The following is a 19152-nucleotide window of genomic DNA, read 5'->3' on the forward strand; positions in this document are numbered from 1 at the left end:
AATGAACTTGGGTTACAGTTTAGTACAGGCCTGCATTTTACTTTAGGTTCCTTAGGACATTTTATTTCTGCAGATCTGTGCACTGGCATCCCTTTTGTGCTTTCATATTTTTTTTTTAATACAAATAATCATAACTTCAAAGTCAGGTTGATATCATGCAGGGAACAGGCGGTAGCTGGACTGTATCATAAATTGTTACTACAGGAATTATTTCCAAGTAGTATCCCAACTATGTTTTTCTACAAGCTGGTAATGCAGGAAAAAAGTGCTGCATAGCAAGGCAGAAGGACGTGAGACCAGATCTTAGAATCTGGGAGAAGAGACAGCTAAACTTTAACCCAAAACCTCTCCTCCTGCAAAGGGGACCTTCTGGAGAAAAGCTTTGTGACTTTCTGGCATTTGGCTTTTGGTTGGGACTCAGCATTCCGTAGGCTTGCCTACTGCAGGCTGTGAGGCTGCCGCTGCCGAGTTCCCTCTCCGGCAGCAGCCACAGCAGAACTGCTACACGCGGGTTTTCACAAATGCCCGTTCATCAGTGGCTTAACTGTAGACACCAGACAGTGAATCAGATGGTTGACGAGCACGTGCTCATCTTGCTCTGCTTCATTTGGTACAAGGGTAGCCCCAACAGAGGGGCTGGAGAAGACCTGGGGGCAGGGACATTAAAAGTGCTGTAAGTAATGGCATCAGGGCTGCTCTGCTAGAACCTTTCATCTTGTATTGCTGGATCCAAGTCAGAATTGAGCATTTCACTGGGTATTTGTATTCAACAACCTCCACTCGGGACATTTCAGAATACTAGGTTTCTGCAGAGCATGGTAAATAAATAACTCTAAAAGGGGATTTGTATTTGATGTATATACAATTTTATATCATGGGTTTGATAAGATGGCAATGATTATAGTGAAATGAAAGCATAACTCACGGTACCGTTGTTGTTGTTATGGGTTTCTTAATGCACTGCTAAAATATGGTCAGGGATTTTGTCTTTAGAAGTTAATAATTCTATGAAATATGGCAGCACCCACATCATATTAGACAAACAATTCTCCGGACAGTAGCCGTTCACGTGATGAATGGTTCCAGGTTCAGTCTGTGGATTTCTTACAAGAGACTGATTCCTGAACTCAACCTGGGTGGAATCCTTTTAGCTCTGCAGGTTTCTGTTTGGATCGGCAGTCTTGGCCAATGTGGTGGACTGCTGCCCTATTAGATGTGTTCAGAACTGTGCTAACAAAATAAGTGTTAACGGGTTGCACAGAGCTATCACTGTTAACCATTTAGATTCTGAATGTGGAATGGTGGAAAAATATGCAATTATGCAAAAATATGCTTTAAAGTGATTTACAGCAGGGAAATTACACTGTCTGAACCTGGGCCCTTAAAAACCTGCGGTAACTGCCACATTATGTGGTAAATATCGAGCAGCGAATAGTTTGTATTTACTTCTTTTTACTATTTCCCATCCCAACACATCAATAATATCATTTTCCGTTGAAGGGACACGAGGATGGGAATGCGACAGTATTTGGCTAATGAAAACTAGTAATTCTCAAGTCTGCTTGTGTATAACAGTGCTAAATTGCTTTTTTGTCTAGAAAAAGTAGCAGGTATTGGTTTTTTTAGTAGCACAAAAATGATGCAGAAGAAAAACATAGTGGGATGACCTCAGTGGCCTGATTTCTGGTATCCGTGTGGAATTAGTACTTGTGGCTCATATTGAGTCCTTCCGAAACTTCAGCAAATAGATGATATTGTTTAAGATGTTTAGTTTCTATCTGGAAAATTTGTCACAATTGACAAACAATTATTCCCAGGGCTTAAAAGCCAATAAATATATCTGTACAACTTCACTTTGTTTTAAAAAAAAAAAAAAAAAAAAGTGGCTCTATAATAGTAGACTTTATGGACTGCTGAATTGTGCTCAGCAAAATTCTTCCTTATAAATAGTTACATCTGAAATAACACAGAAGAAAGAAAATTCCATGCATATGAATGCTTCAGAAGACTGCCAAAACCTACAAATATGCATAATTTCTGTAGAACCTTACATGCCATGTGGCAGAGACAATGGGATCTTTCATGGCAAAAAAGATGGATAAATTAACTTGTCTGAAATGTTGAAATGCTTAGCTTTTGGACCTTCTTTGCATTGGAAATATATTGAATATGGAGAAGGCTGTAGTTAGACTGACATGGATGTAGTTAAACTGAACTGAATGGACCTTGATGAAATTTGTGGTGGAGCCAGATAGTAGCCTTAGCAACTGCGTGAGACACAGAGATAAATAATCTGAATTAAGACCATACAGTAAATAAGGAAGGGATGCTTGATTTTTTTTTAAAATATAAATTATGTAATGATTATGAAATAGAATAGTATTTATAGTATATACTGCATGTTACATTCTTTTGCACAAAAGTAGGCTGCAGAGAGCACGCTACCTAAAATCTACATTGTAAAGGCAGCAAGAAATCTATAGATAAACGTGGCATAATCCTGTCTGGGAGGTCGGTGTCTCCTGAAGTTTTCTTTTAATACTTGGAATGAAAATAAAATAGTCGCTTGAGCTTGATTTGATGCTCACTAAAGTCAGTGGGGAGTTTTGCCTTTGCAATGCCTTAGTTCAGGCTCTGACCGAAACAGAGATGAGTACAAGAGCAAAGCAAGATGTTACGAAGCCAAGAATGCCATCAGCATTCAATTGGCATGGCCAAACTCTGATAATGGAAAGGAAAAGGAAAATGCTGTCATGGTCAATTAAGGTAAAACGTGATGTATACTTGTAATTCATAAAAAGAGATGATTCAACAAGGTATAACAGGGGAGGGCATGATACAAATCCAAACGGAGGGTCCCACCAAACAAATAAATGGAAAGGATGCCCTAAACTCTCATTTCAATCATGGGGCTTTCATTAATTCCTATTTCCAAGAAGTAAATGGTGAGAAAAATAAACAGGAATTAATGAAAAAAAAAAAAAAAAAAAAAAAAAAAAAGATGGCAATCTATGCTGTATCTGGCTGAAAAAGGAAGCAACAGATGAACTTCACTGTTGAACCCTAAACATCAGGTGAAACTGCTGAAGAACAGCTCATGACAATTAGGAGCTGTGAAAGGAGATATAAAATGTGACTATACTTCAAGATCAAACTTATAAGAGCTGTGAAAAAGGCTGGAAAAGTTTGAGTGCTACCTTGGAGTAAAAGAGTAAAAACAGGCAGTAGGATCTTGCTGAGTGTAGGCTTGGTAAGACCCAAGGGCATTCTTGAGACTGTTTTCAAATTGTTCTTGCTTTGGTAACTACTTATTAAGTAGCTTGTCAGCTGCAACATTCTATGAACCTGCAGCATCTAAAGTTGGATGCATATATATTAGAGTATAGGATGCTACAGTACACGTGGCCACTAGAGAAGGAGAAAGAATGAATCAGTGATGGGCGAATCAACAAGAAGAAAAGGGAGAAAAATAGGAAAAAAAACCTCATGTCTTTTTAGGCTTGTGAAGAATTTGCACTACCTAGCTAAGACATGGCTTTCCATATAATTTTACGGTGCTGCAAGTGTGTAAGGTATTAGATATACAACGGCTTCTTCCTCTGTCAGAGCTGTGCGAGGCGTTTGGCATCCCTCCTGTTGAAATCTCCTTCCTCCTCTATTAATTCTGGATACGTATCACAGTGAAATACCTTTTGTGAAGACAGATTTTCTCACATTTATACCATACATACGTGCTTCTACTCTAACAATTATTCTACTGAGAGGTGTGGTATCCTCCAGCAATTCCTGAGCCAACTGCCACTGTTTAGATGCTAATTCCAGGCCAAAGCTTCCTGAGGTCTGGAGGCTGGGAACCCTCCAGCCTTCACACTGCGAGGACAGGGCTGGACCTCCTGAGCAAGTCAACAGGAGTTGCAGCCATGACTGAGATGACAGAATTGTACTCTGTTACTAGAAAACATGTTCTTATTTTTGTTTGAGGTATGAGGAAGATATTTTGATAAGACTGTACACAGTTGTGCTATCACATAAATGTCATTTTATCAGTAGCTGCCATTTAATTATTTAGCTAGGTAAGTTATTTACATGTTTTATTTTTCTGGGTAGGTAGAGAAGACTAACTAATTGCCACTTTGTTGATGGCAGACATAAGTTGGGAGCTTTCAGGTATATCAAAATGTGCTGCTTGTTTACATAGACAAAATTTCCTCCTGGTTACCACCAATTCTTATTTTCTTTTCCCTCTGATATGCTGCCTATGGAAAACCCGGTACTTGTTCTTTCTCTTTTCCTGTGATAGCAGAATTTACACACCTGGCTTATTTACACACGAAAGATGTTCCTCAAACTGATTCCCAGTTTCCCACTTGCAGTCAGAAGCGGGGGGGGGGGGCACGTACACCAGCCCCTGGGAGCCCTGCAGACCTGGAGAGGCGATGCAAGGGCAACAGGACAGGGCCGTGCTGGAAAGAGGTTTGCAGAAGAGAACGAGGCAGGACACTCAATGAATGTAGGTGAAGAATTTTGCATTCAAGCATGTGCAAACATCGTTTGCAATAGTACAGATGAAGTAACTCTGGACGTTGGCAGTAGTAGTTAACTGAAAGGTTGAGAAAGCCAGAAAATCCCTGCGCATAAGAGTTTACTGTGTGTAGTTATAATTATTTTGTACTTTATTTTTGCTTAAATAGTGTGTAGCATTGTTTTTTTGGGTGTTCAGAAACTAGAAAGGTTTCTGTAAAAGGAAATTATTTTTCCATCCATCCAGTTAGACTGATTTATATGGGTTTAATGTCATGAATGGTAAACATTTGTATGCATTGTACAGCTTGTTGGTTCTTCTATGCTTCACAAATGTCACAGAGAAAAAACTTTTTTGCTTAAGAATGAGTAAGCAGCTTTTCTTTGTAGAAATTCATGCAAATCCTTGGGAAGAGCACTATAAAAATGCTAGTTCTGTTAGACTACAGACGTCTGTGCTCCATTTAAAACACTCTTTATGGTCTGATTCACTTCTTTAGCAGGTTCTTAAGAGGTCTGCATATTAAGAAAAAGCAGCAGAACTTTAAAGATTTTTATAGAAACTAGAGCAGCAAAAAGCCTATTTTCTAAACCCCCTTTTCCTCAGGAATTGGAGAAAGAAGGTTCAAAATTTAAGTTAATTCTTCTTGCAGTTCCATCTAATCCTTCTTTTATTTCCCTCATATGGACAGCCTCTCTCCTTAAAAAAAAAAAAAAACCACCAGAATTATATTGTTTAGTAATAGACTCTTTCCATGTGTGTGCACTTCCCTTCTGCCTTGTGAGCCATCCATGACAAAACAGCTAAGACCAAAGAAAAATTCTTTACTTAAGAGCACAGAATACATTTGTTCTCTAAACTGTTAACTTCCAAATGGAAAATCTTGGGAGAAAGACCCTTGAAATAAAGGCATTTTTATTCTGCTAGTAATTAGCACATTTACGTATTAACAATACAGCACCAGTACTGTATATAGCATACTAAAACGTGCCTGCTTTTGGTGGGATTCTCAGGCTCCGCTCCTATGTATCACGACTCAAAATAAAACCACAGGGGAATTTTATCAGTTGCTTCAATGAAAACAGGTTTAGAGTAAAGCTGGGGCTTCTGAGACTCTTGCACTTTCTCTATAAGCAAAGTTTACTTGGAGCCCTTTTTTCTTAAATATGCTTTCATCACGTTAAATGACTTTATATCAGGGCAGAAACACTTTTTCATGTTTTGTCAGCATTAAAAAGGTGATCTTTTGTGTATCTCTTGTTCATGGCTTAATAACCCTGGTCCACAGAAAACACAGACAGAAGTTTACAGGCCCTTCCTTTTTAATGACTGCCATTTCAGTAGCATGACCCAGAGGGAGCCAATCAATTATACTTATGAGTGAGGTACAAATGACAGCCATAAATAATCATGAATTGCTAATGACCAGAATTCAGCAAGTGCAATTACCCACTTGCTCTCATTCTCTAGATTTGCTCACGTAGAGAACTATGCCTCCAGTGTGGCACCTTGGGCTGCTTCTGCTGTGAAGTTACATCGAAATGCTCTTGCCCTTCTCAAATGTGCTCTTCCTATGAGGCAAAGCCTATGTCTACGTACTTGTCTAGCACAGCAAATTACAAAAAAGTTCTTTTTTTTTTTTTAATGAATGAGAATTTACTTTTTAAAAAGCTGTGTATTTCTAGATTTACATTTAGAATACAGACTCCTGTAACAAGGGGTCCATATGCAGGCAGGTGTCTAACTCACTGATGTCCTGAGTTGTCTCTCCTTTTATCGTTCTAGCACAATGTAATTGCAGTCAATAGGGGAGCTGCCATACTGATAACGTTTCATTTATATCATGTGATCACAAGTATAATACACAATGATAGCAAACACCATAAAAAGATTAATCTGTTTAGTTGGGGGTGTAACGTTACATGGATTTAAGCTGAATTGGAGTAACATACGAAACCAATTCTTGTACTGAATCAGGCCAAGAGTCCCTGTAGACCAGTCAGCTTTCTCCAACAGTGGCACACAGAGGGTGCTTTGAGAATGGTGTAAGAGTAAGACATACTCGGAGGGAGCTTTCCCCTGCTATGCCCTTCCAGCACCTACAGCCCAAATAGTTGACAGTCTAGTAATATTTGAAACCATACCTCAATTAAAATCAGAGTAGTACAAGTTGGTGTATAGATCAGGCCTTAAAATAATATGAATGTTATTTTAGTAGCATATCAGACTACGCAAACGCAGAGCAAAAGACAGTGCCTCCTCTGGAGAGCCTGCTCCAAGCAAAAAGACAAAAGGAGTATTGCACAGATGAGAAGATGAAACACAAAGCAAGTTAGTGACCTACCCGAGGTCACATGAGAGCACACCACAGCTGAAACCGGAACACTGATCTCCAAGACACCGTGTTTAAGACCACTCCAATTCACGACATTCCCGTTTCTGCAGTGTTGCTCATCATTTGTAGTTTTTGAGTCCATCCTCCCACTCCCTTCCCTTCTTCCACAAATGCCTCCGTGATGTAAGACAGGGAAAGAGGAATTGTGGATAGCTCTGAAGATCTCTGTGCTGAAGAGGGTTATTGAAGTTGCTGCCAAGAAAAGATGGAAAAAAACCCTCCCAGTGTTGCTATCTGGGAACCCAGCAGCAGTGACAGATTCAAGTGGGTTGGTTAATAAGAGGGCCTGCTCCTTCAGTAGCTACCTGGTATCTGCAGAGTAGGCTGTGTAATCTTGGGCCATCTGCCTCCAGAAGTAGAGCAGTGTTCTCAGCTGAGGAACACAAACCTCAGAAGGTGTCGTGTAGGTAGAAGTCCCACCACCACCTCACTCTACCCTTCCAGTCCATGCTGCTTGACCATGGCCTTAGAATTCTCATAGCGTGCTATTGATAAAAACACCTTCATTTTCCTTTTTTGCCTAAAATTGATGGCAGTTACACAGATACCGTCAGGTCAGGTACAAGAGCTTCTGTTGCACTCTGCAAGCAACTCCACCAAATTTGAAAAGGCTTTCTTATCAGCTGCGATCTTGCAACATATGAATGCTCACTTTCTCTAAAATGATGCTGTAGGAGCTAATTCACTCAGTGTAAATGCACATGATCCATGAAAATGTATAAACCAAATACGGTTTTAGTCTGTGGTGTCTCAGTGTAAAGCCAGAAGTTTCAGCAATTAGAAATTAAATGAAAAAGTGCCCAGTTTCTGTCCAGTGGACAACGTGTCCAATCTCCTATAACATGTCCACGTCCAGAATTATCACTGGATTGACACAAGTAAGAAAACACTGCTGTGATGCTTACCATTTTTCTTTTAGATGGTGGCCTCTGGCTTTTTGCCTGAAGATATACTGTATTAATAGGAAGGCTTCCTTCAATAGTCACTGTTTAAAGTACCGAATATTGGAGTCTTGTTTAAAATGTATGTAAAATTTATATTATTTATTCCTTCACCTTCCTGTCAAATCCTTAACTGGCTACTGGGTTCAGGAGGGCTAGCTGGATCTGCTTACATTTACCCACTGAGTCTCTGAAAGGAACAATCCCAAAGTATGTGTAAACGTAGAGCTGTCCTGTCCTAGTGAAAGTGAAGCCTGACCTTTTGTTTCATTATTAATGAACACAACAAAACACATTTATTAAATCTGCACTTTTTCATTACTCCATATGTTTCCTTTTTCCCAGCCCATGTCTGACATGTGACAGTAAAGCACAGAGTGATTGTCCCTAGTGCCTTCTCCCTTGTGACTTCTTGCCACCTGCTTTATAGCATTAAACAGATGTATAAGTGTAAAGCATTACAAAACTCATCTTTTCAATCAGGTAGACCTTAAAAAAAATTCCAAATAAAGCTACACTATGGTTAAGCATTTTATCTGCTCAATGTAAAGAAGAAAAGCACTGTAGATTTTGGGAAGATTATGAAGCAGTAAGATATTTCAGGTGCACAGTAAATCAGATTATCCATTTATATCACAGGTGACCATTAGGGATTTTGTTTATTTCATATCACATCTTGTTTATGTTCCTTTAATGACCAAAATATTCCTCTAACATGCAATAAAGAGTATCTACCAGCGAAATCCTAACAGAGGCATTGCATTATTCATCGTCAAGTGAAGAGGAAAATTTCAATTGCCAGTTTCTGGTAAATGTCTAATTAAGAAAGGGGACTTCTGAGCTACAGACAGGCGCCACAATCATTAAAGGGCAGTTTTCTGAAGATTATGAGTCTCCAGTCTGTCAAGCAGAGTTTTTCTACAGCTGCACTAATTCAGCAGTAGAAAACCCTGTCTAGAACAAAGCCCTTGGAATTAACATCTTGTTTAAGCAAACACATGCCTACTTTGAAGTAAGTGTGATAGGTTCACAACTGTTATTGAGGTCAAGTTTAATGGTAGTGAAGTGACAGAATATAACTTCAATGCTATTCTTAAATTTCAGCTGCAGCACAGTGTACATACAGAGTATTTGAAGCCATACAGTGTATTTCAAGTAGACCAGTTTATTATAATTGGCACAACCAGTTCGGTCTTAACATGGAAAACTACTGAAATGTAGACCAACTCATTCTCTGGTTGCCCAATTAAATTTGAGGGTGTGAAAAGCATATGTATAGAGGCAATTATTTTTGCTTCCCAAATCTTACAGTTTTGATTAGAAATTTTTTATGACCTTAATGTTTATTTTGGCAAGCTTCATTCTGGCCCTGATTTAGGATAACATCATTGCTCAGTAGGTTTAAGTCTAGTTAGACTGTTTCCTTGAATCAGGCTTACTTAATGACTGATTACTTTAGTCTAATTTTTGCAAGTCTAAACACGTGAATGGAATTCTAATGGCAAAGGGAACCGTATCAGTGATCAGCTCAGTGCAACTGGTTTGTGTGTGAGTTTTGCTGAAAGAATAGTCTCCTTGCAAGCGATGCTGCTGGAAGCTGCCAATGAAATACAGCCTCGGTTAGCTCCTCATCACTACCGTCGTCTTATTAGCACAGCAATTTGTATGCTGACCTTGGTGCTTATATAACCTTGGCCGCATTGTATCTTAGTCTAGCTTAAAAGACAAATCCAGCTTGCCCACTATTGTTTTTACAAATGCTGTCATTTTCGCTTGTCTGAGAGACGTGCCATGCCAAGAGCATGCGAAACGGGGCTTTCAAGTTACTAAAACACTAAAAGGTCATTACATCAACTGTTTTATTTATATATGAGCTTTAATTTGTGAAAGGTGCCAGCTCAACAATCACAGAGGCAGAACTCTTCTGACCTCGGATCATCTGAAGCAAGGGCAATGGCAACGTGAGCTTGTTTCCTGCCAGCCTTTCTATCTTTATTCTGGAGGGACAGCCTGGAGGAAGGGGTTAGTCTCCATACTCACTTATCACACGATTTCTCAGCTGGAAGTGCCAATTTTGATGGGTTGTTTTTATGATATCTTCCCACCATGAGAACTGGATGAACTCTATCATCTTGAATCCCAGGGAACAGCTTCGAGCATTGCCCATCCAGCTTAGAGTCATCTGTGATTTAAAACTCCCTGTTCTTATCCTTGGAAATATTAAGTGTCTATTTAGGATATGATTTCACTGTGTGCTTACCTCCCAAATTGTGTGTAAACATGTGCTTAGAGTGAAATAGGTACTCTAAGTTTCTTAAATTGAGGTCCTAATCTTTTTTTTCCTATTTTACAAACTTAAAAGCTCTACCTCAGATGACTCATTCTTCTGTAAGTTTCCTTCAATGGAGATTACTTTTTGGTCCCCCAGGAATTTTCCTACAAAGGCAAAAGCCCTTATTTCTGTTATTGTTTGTATAGGAGCTGATGATATTGAGAAAAGCAAACTGGAAAACTGGTCTAAAACACCCTCCCAATTTTCTGGTTTTCTTTCTTGCACCTTCTCCCTCCCTTTTCACAACCTTTAAAATCTTAAGAAAATTTCCATTTAACTGAAACCCAAAATCTAATAGCATATGATTACTTCATTTCATATGCTGCATGCAACTGGGAAGTAAACCTCAGGATGCATCTAAGATATTATATGCATCACGTTGCTGCCACAAGCATGCTTCTCGTCAGTGACACTGTTCTGCATCAAGATTTCAAGCTGCCAGTCCCCTTTGTATTTGTAATACAAAGCATTGATATGCACAGCTACAACAGACTTTAACGACGAGGTGTCTTAATTTGTTTTTTATTATGTGATTAAAGGTACAATAAGGTATGTGTTCAACAAGAGGGAAGACCATTGTTCTGCATCATTAAGCTCACAGCGGCCCAAAAAGAAATTGTAGGCAATGTGCCAAAGCCCTTAATGAACAGGATCCCTTTGAATTATCTATGGATGAGGAAGGGATAAAGCCTGAGCCCTGGTATATTTGATCCTCTTTGTGCTCTCTGTTATGAGGACTTACGGAGCCAGACGTACTGGACCTTCTGGAATTGTAATTTATTGAAGCATTAATTTCCCAGCCACGCTAAAGCTCTTGGCCTGATAGAGAAAGTGCAGTTATGTACTGTTATCAATTCTTGCACGTGTTTTCTGAATTCCTACATCTCAGAGTCACGAACTTTTAAAAAATAAGGCTAAGGGGATTTATTTGTAACAATACTCAGTATTTCCTAAAACCAAGTTATGCAAATTTTGTCTAACTTGGACTTTAAAAAAAGCTTCTCTTAGTTTTCTCAGAAATGGCAATGTCATCTTATCACACGATATTAGGGTTACATGGATGACACAAAATAAATCCACTGTAAGAGGTATTTGTTACTGCTAGAATATATTGAAACTTGTGTCTTTATATGCTGTTATTTTAAATGAAAATGATTCTTCATCTCCCTCACTGTTAAATTTTAAGTGATTGCTTTTATGCGGAGGTTACATGAGGATGCATTTTTATAGTTACAGTGACATTTAATTATCTGGACGTACTCCCTAAGCTATAGAATTCCCTCCCACCTATCTTACGAAGCACAGAAATCAAAGTAGTACCCTGTTAAAATAATTTTGCACGATAATTTATATTCTGGAATAATCAGGGATTATAGTCTTAAATAATTCAGGTTTTACTATGTTAGAAATCCCAGTTTTATAGGATTACATGCACCTCTCACTTCTGTGGAAGCTGAGGGTATTCCAGCCATGTTTTCCCCAAAGGACTTCCAGGCTTAAAGTTAATCACGGGTGCTGTGCACTGTGCTCCACATTGCTGAAACAAGGTAGCAGCACTTTGCAGGTTGATTTCTAAATCCAAACTACTGCCGGAGATCTGCACCTGCAGCCAGCACCGGATAGCTTAGTCATCTCAGATATCAGCGGGGCTGTTCCTGTGACTGGTTTTAAGGACATGTATTTAAAGAATGTTGTCCTGCATCTGTTAGGAGATGTCAGTAGCTTGCAAAGGTTCTCTGCTGCCTTCATTTCACAACAAAAAATGCGCAAGCTTCCTAAACAATCAAAATATTCATAATTTGTTGCTGTCTCAGTTTGTTCTGGTTGTTGCACTTCTGAATGTGATTCACTGATAGTCCTCAAACCCAGGCTGCATGAAAACTTGGAGACCTTGGGGGATAAGTAACTGTTACCACAGCCGCTGCTTGATCTGAACGGAGGATTCGCACAAACAATACCTGGCACCAGGTCTGCTGTTGCCGGCAGCATCTGAAACTAGTTCTCAGTATAGAATAACGTCCGAGAAATCCGATCGCCCTTCTCTAAAATTCTTCCCACCATCACATGCGTAGCAGCTTAGCAAGTGGAAGTGAGTTAGTATAAATAGAAATGACAGTAAACACGTCTTCCTATTTGCTCTCACAAGTTGGTTTTTTTTCCCACAAAGCGTCAGTGTGCTTCGGGTGAGTGAGCAAGAATTAGATCAAAACAACGTGTTTAAAATTTAATCACTTCCCTACTAGCATAACATACAAACCACATATTTTATTCAGTTTGTTGTCCGTGACATCAGTATCTGGGATCAGATGCAGGTGGTAACGCAGCGAAGGCACAGGATTTCTTTCACTCCCATGCACCGCTGAGCAATTCCCTCTGCCGGCGAGCGCAGAACACGACAGCGCTGGGAAATGTCAACCGGCCCGACGCTCCTCTAACTGGGGGTAATTGTCACTTATTTTAAACCGCCTTAGGAACGGCAGAGGTGGTCAAGTACAGCTTGAAGGATCTGGGTAGTTTCTGTTTATCTGGAGTGTTTGTACAGACAACCCACTTCACGTTTTCAGAGGGTAGCCATAAGCTTTCTGCCTATGATTATTTCAAAAGAGATTAGTAGGAGTACGTCCCTAAACACCTGGCCATCACTTCGCATGGTTCCATCATGCTGTTTTGGTCCAAATCACATTTCAGATGTGACAGAGTAAGAAATTTCAGAGAGGGAGATAATACAGACAGAAGGAAAAACAGAAACATAGGAAACAACATTTTTGTAATAGATGTTAGTGTGTTACCGCATTTTTAGAAAACTTATCACATGCTTAATATGAGTAACTTTACACATAAAGATCTGTAGAGTAGTAGTTTTGATCTCCTGTCAATTCTAACTATCTGTTAGCTGGTATTTCTACACGCAGAGGTGCAAAAACTACAACAGCTAGACATAAATTTATACTGGCAGGAACAGGCACTTACAGACCGGACCGAGCACTGAATGAACGCATTGCACAGAAAGAAGCGTCTCTACGTACTTGTAAGCAGGTACAAAACCTTCCTTGCATGTCTTTCCTAACTTGTTCAAAGACTGTGCGACCAAGCTATGACCCTTGTCAAGAAATTTTGCTTAATGTGTGCTGGAGTCCTATTTTGTGGGGTAAAGTTTTCTAAAAAGTTTGATGTATAATAGCATGCATTTAAATATTTGATGTTTTGCAAGTGTGAACGGGAAGGTACGTCATAAAAACATAATCATTATCGTACACATATCAAATAAGGCAACCCCCCTCTCATTTCCACTTGTATAAGCAGTTTTTGATATTCCATTTTCCCTGTTATTAACAGTGGTCACAAGCCTAAAAGAGAACATTTGCTTTTAGAAATGAAATCTGATTCTTTACCTGACAGACTTCATACAGTAACTTGTACTGTTCTTCTTGCTTCTGTAGAGTGCACAAACTGCATCCCATGTTTAAATAAAGTGGCAGAAATAATCTTCCTTATTCACCAGAGCAGCCACAGAAATCTCTGATAACAAGCATGCATGCAGATATCCTTGAAACCCCTAGGTGGGTCGGCCAGACCGAAACAGTTCACAGTGGTATCGCACAGGGTGCTGCAGAGCAACGGTGCTCTTTTCTTTCGTGCTCTCCCTCCTTCCCTGGCAGTACACAGCACTCCCTCTGCCGCTCCGCTCCGGCTGTGGCACTGTGCTCCAATGCACACGCTATATACTGCTACTCATGCATATTAATCAGCTCTCATTGACTATTCATAACAGACAGTGATACAGAAGCTGTAATTGCCAGCTATGACAGCTGAAATTTCTCTAATTAACAGGCAAGTGCTTCAGTAGCAGGCATAATAAAAGACACTAACAATTTTGTAAACCATTTTGTAGCAATTACAAATAAACATGACTACATTTTACTATGGTCCCTCAGGATAATTCTTAACATATTTAAGCAGGCTAGAAGTACAGTTTAAATGTAAGTCACAATGAAATGAATGTAATGGTATAAAACTTGGTAGCGGCTCTGGCAAAGTTGAATGTGCTTAGTAGCATTTATTTTTCTCTCATACCGTGGTGGCATCTGAGAGCCTCAGTTTTATAGCAGGAGATGACTGAACTAGGCATTTAACAAACACAACAGAGAAAGGCCATCTCTATCCCTGAAAGCCTATGTGCAGCCTTAGGACTTGGCTACAAAGCGAGAGAGATATATGTGAATGTATGTGGATTTAGGAAAAAAAAAAGAGTGCTTTGGATTAATATTTATAGATTAGCTTTAGATTAATATTTATACCAAGTGAAAAATGGCCATCTATGCTACTGACTCTCATTGTATTTGAAGAGTGTAAATGACAGGTTCACATATTTTTTGCTATATTAAAAATATAAACTTTACCAGATTATAAAAAGATATACAATAAGTATGGCATTTATGACTGCTCAGTATTTGAGTGCCTAGATCCTGTGCCATAGATGTAAAGGATAAAACATCAGTGAACTGCCCAATGAACTAGAAAAGTACTCATGAGTTATAAGCTTTATGTCTATTTTCCAGCCTGTAGGAAACACTACCTTGTGTTATGAGGTTGGATTGACCATACTGTTTCCAGTTGTTTAAGTAATCAGAAAGTGTGCATTTTTATAATCCTTATTTCAATTCATTCTGCTATAAAGAAGAGAAGGCAACAGAGTAGCTAGGAATGAGACCGAGAGTATAATTCTGATACAGGCCTTGCATGGCAGAGGGCCTGCATCTCGTGCTGCGGTTCTTTAACTGGTGTCTACTGGCTGAGCAAGTTTCTGTGGATGGCAATGGAGATGTTGTGCAAGGATCATCTGTAGCTTTTATGTCCAAACTCTGTACACAATATCTTGTAGGATACCCAGCTATTGCTACGATTGTACCGACTCGCACTTTGCATTGAAATGATCAGCTACGGAAATGCAGTTCACGCTATCCTGTGTTTTAGTACTAAACTTTAGTAAATAAGAGACTGTGACAAGATGGGGTCCCTTAACTCTGAGACTGTGTTTTGGTACCAAAATCTGCCTACCTAGAGGAAAAGAAAGAAAGGAGACCTCTTCAAATCCCTGCCAAACATCTGAAAGCAGACAGGGACTCCATCCCTGTGCTGCGACTGTGATGTCTCCCTGACGAGATTACCGCTGTGATGGTGGTACAACTTGCAAGGTTAGAGCAAGACAGAGGTAGCCTGGATCTTACTGCTGGCCCTCTAAGCTGAAGAACGATTCAGGCTATCCCTGGTTAGATATGCCAACCACGTACTGGCTTTTCCAAAGCTGGTTGACAGCCAGTGGCTGTGGATCTCAAACAACTGGAAAGTTCTTGCATGAGGGAACTAGTGTTCCCTAAAAGCAGAAAAGATGATGATGATAAGTGAATTAAGTAAAAAAAAAAAAAAAAAGACCCTTGTGAATTTGTAAGTAAGTTTATGGCTTTGATTAGATAATTTCTGATTACGTAATTTGATTAAGCAACTTAACATATAACTTTCAAAAATGTTGCTTATGATTTCCTCCCCCCCCATGCAATTAAGTTTCTTCTTAAATACTAGTTGTGATTTAAATGTTGTAGTTCAGTTCAGGTGGCTGGGTTCAGTCAGGAATTTTTTTAGAAATAGCATGCAGCTGGATCTGATGAGAAATAAAACAGAAACAGGCGGGATAGTTCATTTCCAGTTTCAACGGAAGTGTACCTATTTATTATTTTCCTATAGTAACGTGATAGACTGCATGAGATAATGTTTCATCTGATTCGAAAAGATAATCCGTAAATCAGGGCAGGAGAGTAAGTCCAGCAGAAAACTTCTTGTTTTGATGTAAGAGTGGAGCGATCCCATAAATGTGATGTTTCAGATTCTTCAGCTAACAAAGCCTAAGCACGTTGCTCAGCAGCAAACAGCGTGGCTTAACGGTGCAGTTGGCTTTGTTGCACTGTTGCTCTGGTAAATAAGCTAGCCTGACAGTCAGGCCAGCGCTTACCTCAACGGAGATGTTTCCCGTTATTGAAATCTAATTTGTATTTCTCTATTCATCTCATAGGCAGAAATGGTAGCGCTGCCTCGGGTTAATATAGGCTAGTTTTTACGGTACTTTGCCAAACTTTAAACATTTGGGCTGCAAACTCGTGTTCTGGGCATTGTCCGAGGCTGATTTTTGCTTTTAATGGTACACTTTAGCCAAAGTGTTTCAGTCATTTCCAAGAGTAAGATCACAGAAAAAAAATACATTGTTTGCCCATGTTAAGAAATTCTGGATATGTTTTCTTTGAGAAGGTTTTAGTATCAATATAATTTGAAACAAGAATTTGAAGTTTGGCATAGGGATGGTTTGTGTTGTCCCTGTAAAATCTGCTAAATTTGGTCAGCTCTTAAGCTGTTGCAGTTTGCGTGTTCTGAGTAAAAAGTTGCTACAAGTTTTCAGTTTAATTCTTACGAGACTTCTTCCACGATAAACGAGGTTGGTGGGTGATGCCAGAAGGTCTGACGAGGCCCCAGCGCTGCAGTTGTTTCCTAATTGCTCTTTGTGAGGTTTGAGGACTGATACCAAGAACAAAGAGATTTTCTCAGTGCTCTTCGCTGCTGGACCCAGCCAGCCAGAAAGAGCCACTGGGATGAGGTAGATGTTAATTGTGTGATTACGCTGGCTTTGTAACATAGGTACAGAGGCAAGCCCAGTGCATTACAGGAACCCTCGTCAACATGTGCCGTACGTGGTGGACGTAAACTGGCTTCTTTTGGTTTGTCTAGATAAGGCAGCTCGTTACGGGATCTGTCATCTGCGTTAACAATGTGTCATGTGTGGTCTCGCCAATGTGCCACAGATAATGAGCTTAACAAAATGTACGCGTAGTGGATGGCTTATATTACGTGTAATGTGAATATTATAGTGGTCCCAGCTGAATCTGAGCAATCCAGACTGAATGGGAAGTTAGCGAGCCAGCTGACTAGGAACAATAGTAAATAGCCTTTGAATACACAAAGTGCCAGCAAGAGCTTTCATCAGCATTTATCTAGATTACTTGCTCCCTGACTGATTACATGTGACCAAGTCTGCAAAATCCCTTTTACCAAGATACCTGGCTCCAACTATCAGACATTTTGCTTTTGTATCTAAAAGCTAATTCCCAAGGAACAGAAGGTGGCAAGCAGCCAGACTGCACGGGCCACCACCAAGGCCAGGGTGCTGCTCTCGCCTCTGGGAAGCTGGATGTCCTGGACAGATGGCGGGTGACAGCGAGGAGGGAATCCTGCCACAGACCACGGGCTGGTTTTGCTTTTTGTATGTGTCTTAGTTGCAAACTACATTCTCTCAGCTTGTAACTACAAGCCTAGTATAAGTTTCACTGCTTAAATGTTTGATTTATTTTACAATTAAGCCCGTCAGGAGTTGGCAGGTAAGGGGAATCCACTGGAGACCAACGCACTTGAGGTGTCCTGCCTGTCTGCATGGGATGGTGAATCAGAATAAAGAGGGAACTAAAGCACTCATGAGGGACCCGCACCCTGGAGGGGAACATTATTAGGGAACTCAAAGGCTAAAAAGCGCTCTCTGCCAGCTTTTCAAGGGTAAGGACTTACACTGCCAAGCGCTGGCTCTTGGACAGCAGTTCCCACCAGCAAGAATAAACTCATGTCCTTTGTGCGAGGAGCAGATGGCACATAGCTACTTCACAGATCTGGGCAAACACCAAACCATTGCACACGGTTCTGGGAGTTTCTAATGCTTGAGTGGCTGACTGCGATGTTAGTAACGGTTTGGCATTGTTTATTTTGTTTCTTTAAATGCAAGTTGGCTTTCCTAGTATGTAGTAACTATTTAACATTGTATTTTTGTACATATACTTAGCAAGTTCTGTTTAAACAAATGATTCCCATTTAAGCTGTGTGCTTGGGGAAATGTTTGCTTAATGTATCAATACTTTAATTACTTTTCTTGTTTTTACAAATATTTAAGACTTGTGAGAAACAAAGGCTAGGAAAGAGAACAGCTGTGACTTTATAAATAATTCTCGCATTCGTGTGTTATGTAAACAGAACTCAGGAAACTGTACAGCTTATGATTACACAGAGTGGTGCGAAAGAACACTGTGCTACACAACTGTACTTTAAAGTAAGGACCTGGAATTTTTCAAAGCTTGTTAGGATGCTTTTTAATTACAGCCATTGGGTTACCTCTATTAAAGCTCGAGTGCCTCGTTGTTGAGAACGTGTTCAGATTGAGTTCTGTTTCCCGGTGTTTATTTGCAAATTTTCAATACCACAATCCACCGATAGCTGTGAAGTGTTGGATTCTTAATAATACATTTAATTAGTGTGGATCTACTTTAAAAATACCCTTCTAAAAAGTCTTTTGTCGAATATATGAAAGCAAACCAGGATTTTCTATGGCATTATGTAGGCACAACAATTAAATATATACTCTAAATGTAACAGCAAGAAGATCTCAATTCTGCATCTTTTTTTGCATATGGGCATAGCAATCTGCCTATGCATTGGAAGCTTCAAGACTGGAGCCAAAATATTTAAACTAAAACATACCGCAAGAGAGAATGTGAAAGCAAATGTAAAACATTGGCTTTATTTCCATCAGTTAATGTTGAAGTCTTGAGATCCTTATTTGCTCCGCTTAGCATCTCCGAAGGAGTTCCAATTCTCAGAAGTAACTTAAATGAAACGATACTTACTGTTAAACCACTGAAGGAACTGTTCTGTCCTCTAAGCTCTTTAAGGAGTCTGATATCTCTTTAATTTATGCCACTTGAGGAAGACAGTAATATTATAGGAACATTAGAGCAACGTCACTGGAGGCACTGCAAGGCCAGTAGATAGGAGAACACTATTGTGTTAATTCAGTCTTTCATGAAGCAGAAATGATGAGGTCAGAACAGGGTAAATAACTGTTTAATATGCCACTGAGACCTTCTGATGGGGAGAA

General features: G+C 39.7%; 1 protein-coding gene across 2 annotated transcripts in view; it reads right to left on the reverse strand.

Moving 5' to 3' along the window:
• Window positions 1-19152, reverse strand: part of PDZRN3 (PDZ domain containing ring finger 3) — a 148302-nt gene that overhangs the window by 21494 nt on the left and 107656 nt on the right. Inside the window, exon 1 of one of the 2 annotated variants that reach the window (XM_076346663.1) lies at window positions 13583-13850. The exons of the other annotated variant lie outside the window; for it this stretch is intronic. Within the exon in view, the coding sequence (XP_076202778.1) occupies window positions 13583-13651 (69 nt within the window). The 5' untranslated portion in view covers window positions 13652-13850. Of the gene's footprint in view, window positions 1-13582; window positions 13851-19152 lie in introns of those variants that run through there. 2 annotated transcript variants of the gene reach the window in all.

The sequence above is a fragment of the Aptenodytes patagonicus genome, chromosome 8, assembly GCF_965638725.1.
Source record: "Aptenodytes patagonicus chromosome 8, bAptPat1.pri.cur, whole genome shotgun sequence".
Taxonomy (NCBI): Eukaryota; Metazoa; Chordata; class Aves; order Sphenisciformes; family Spheniscidae; genus Aptenodytes; species Aptenodytes patagonicus.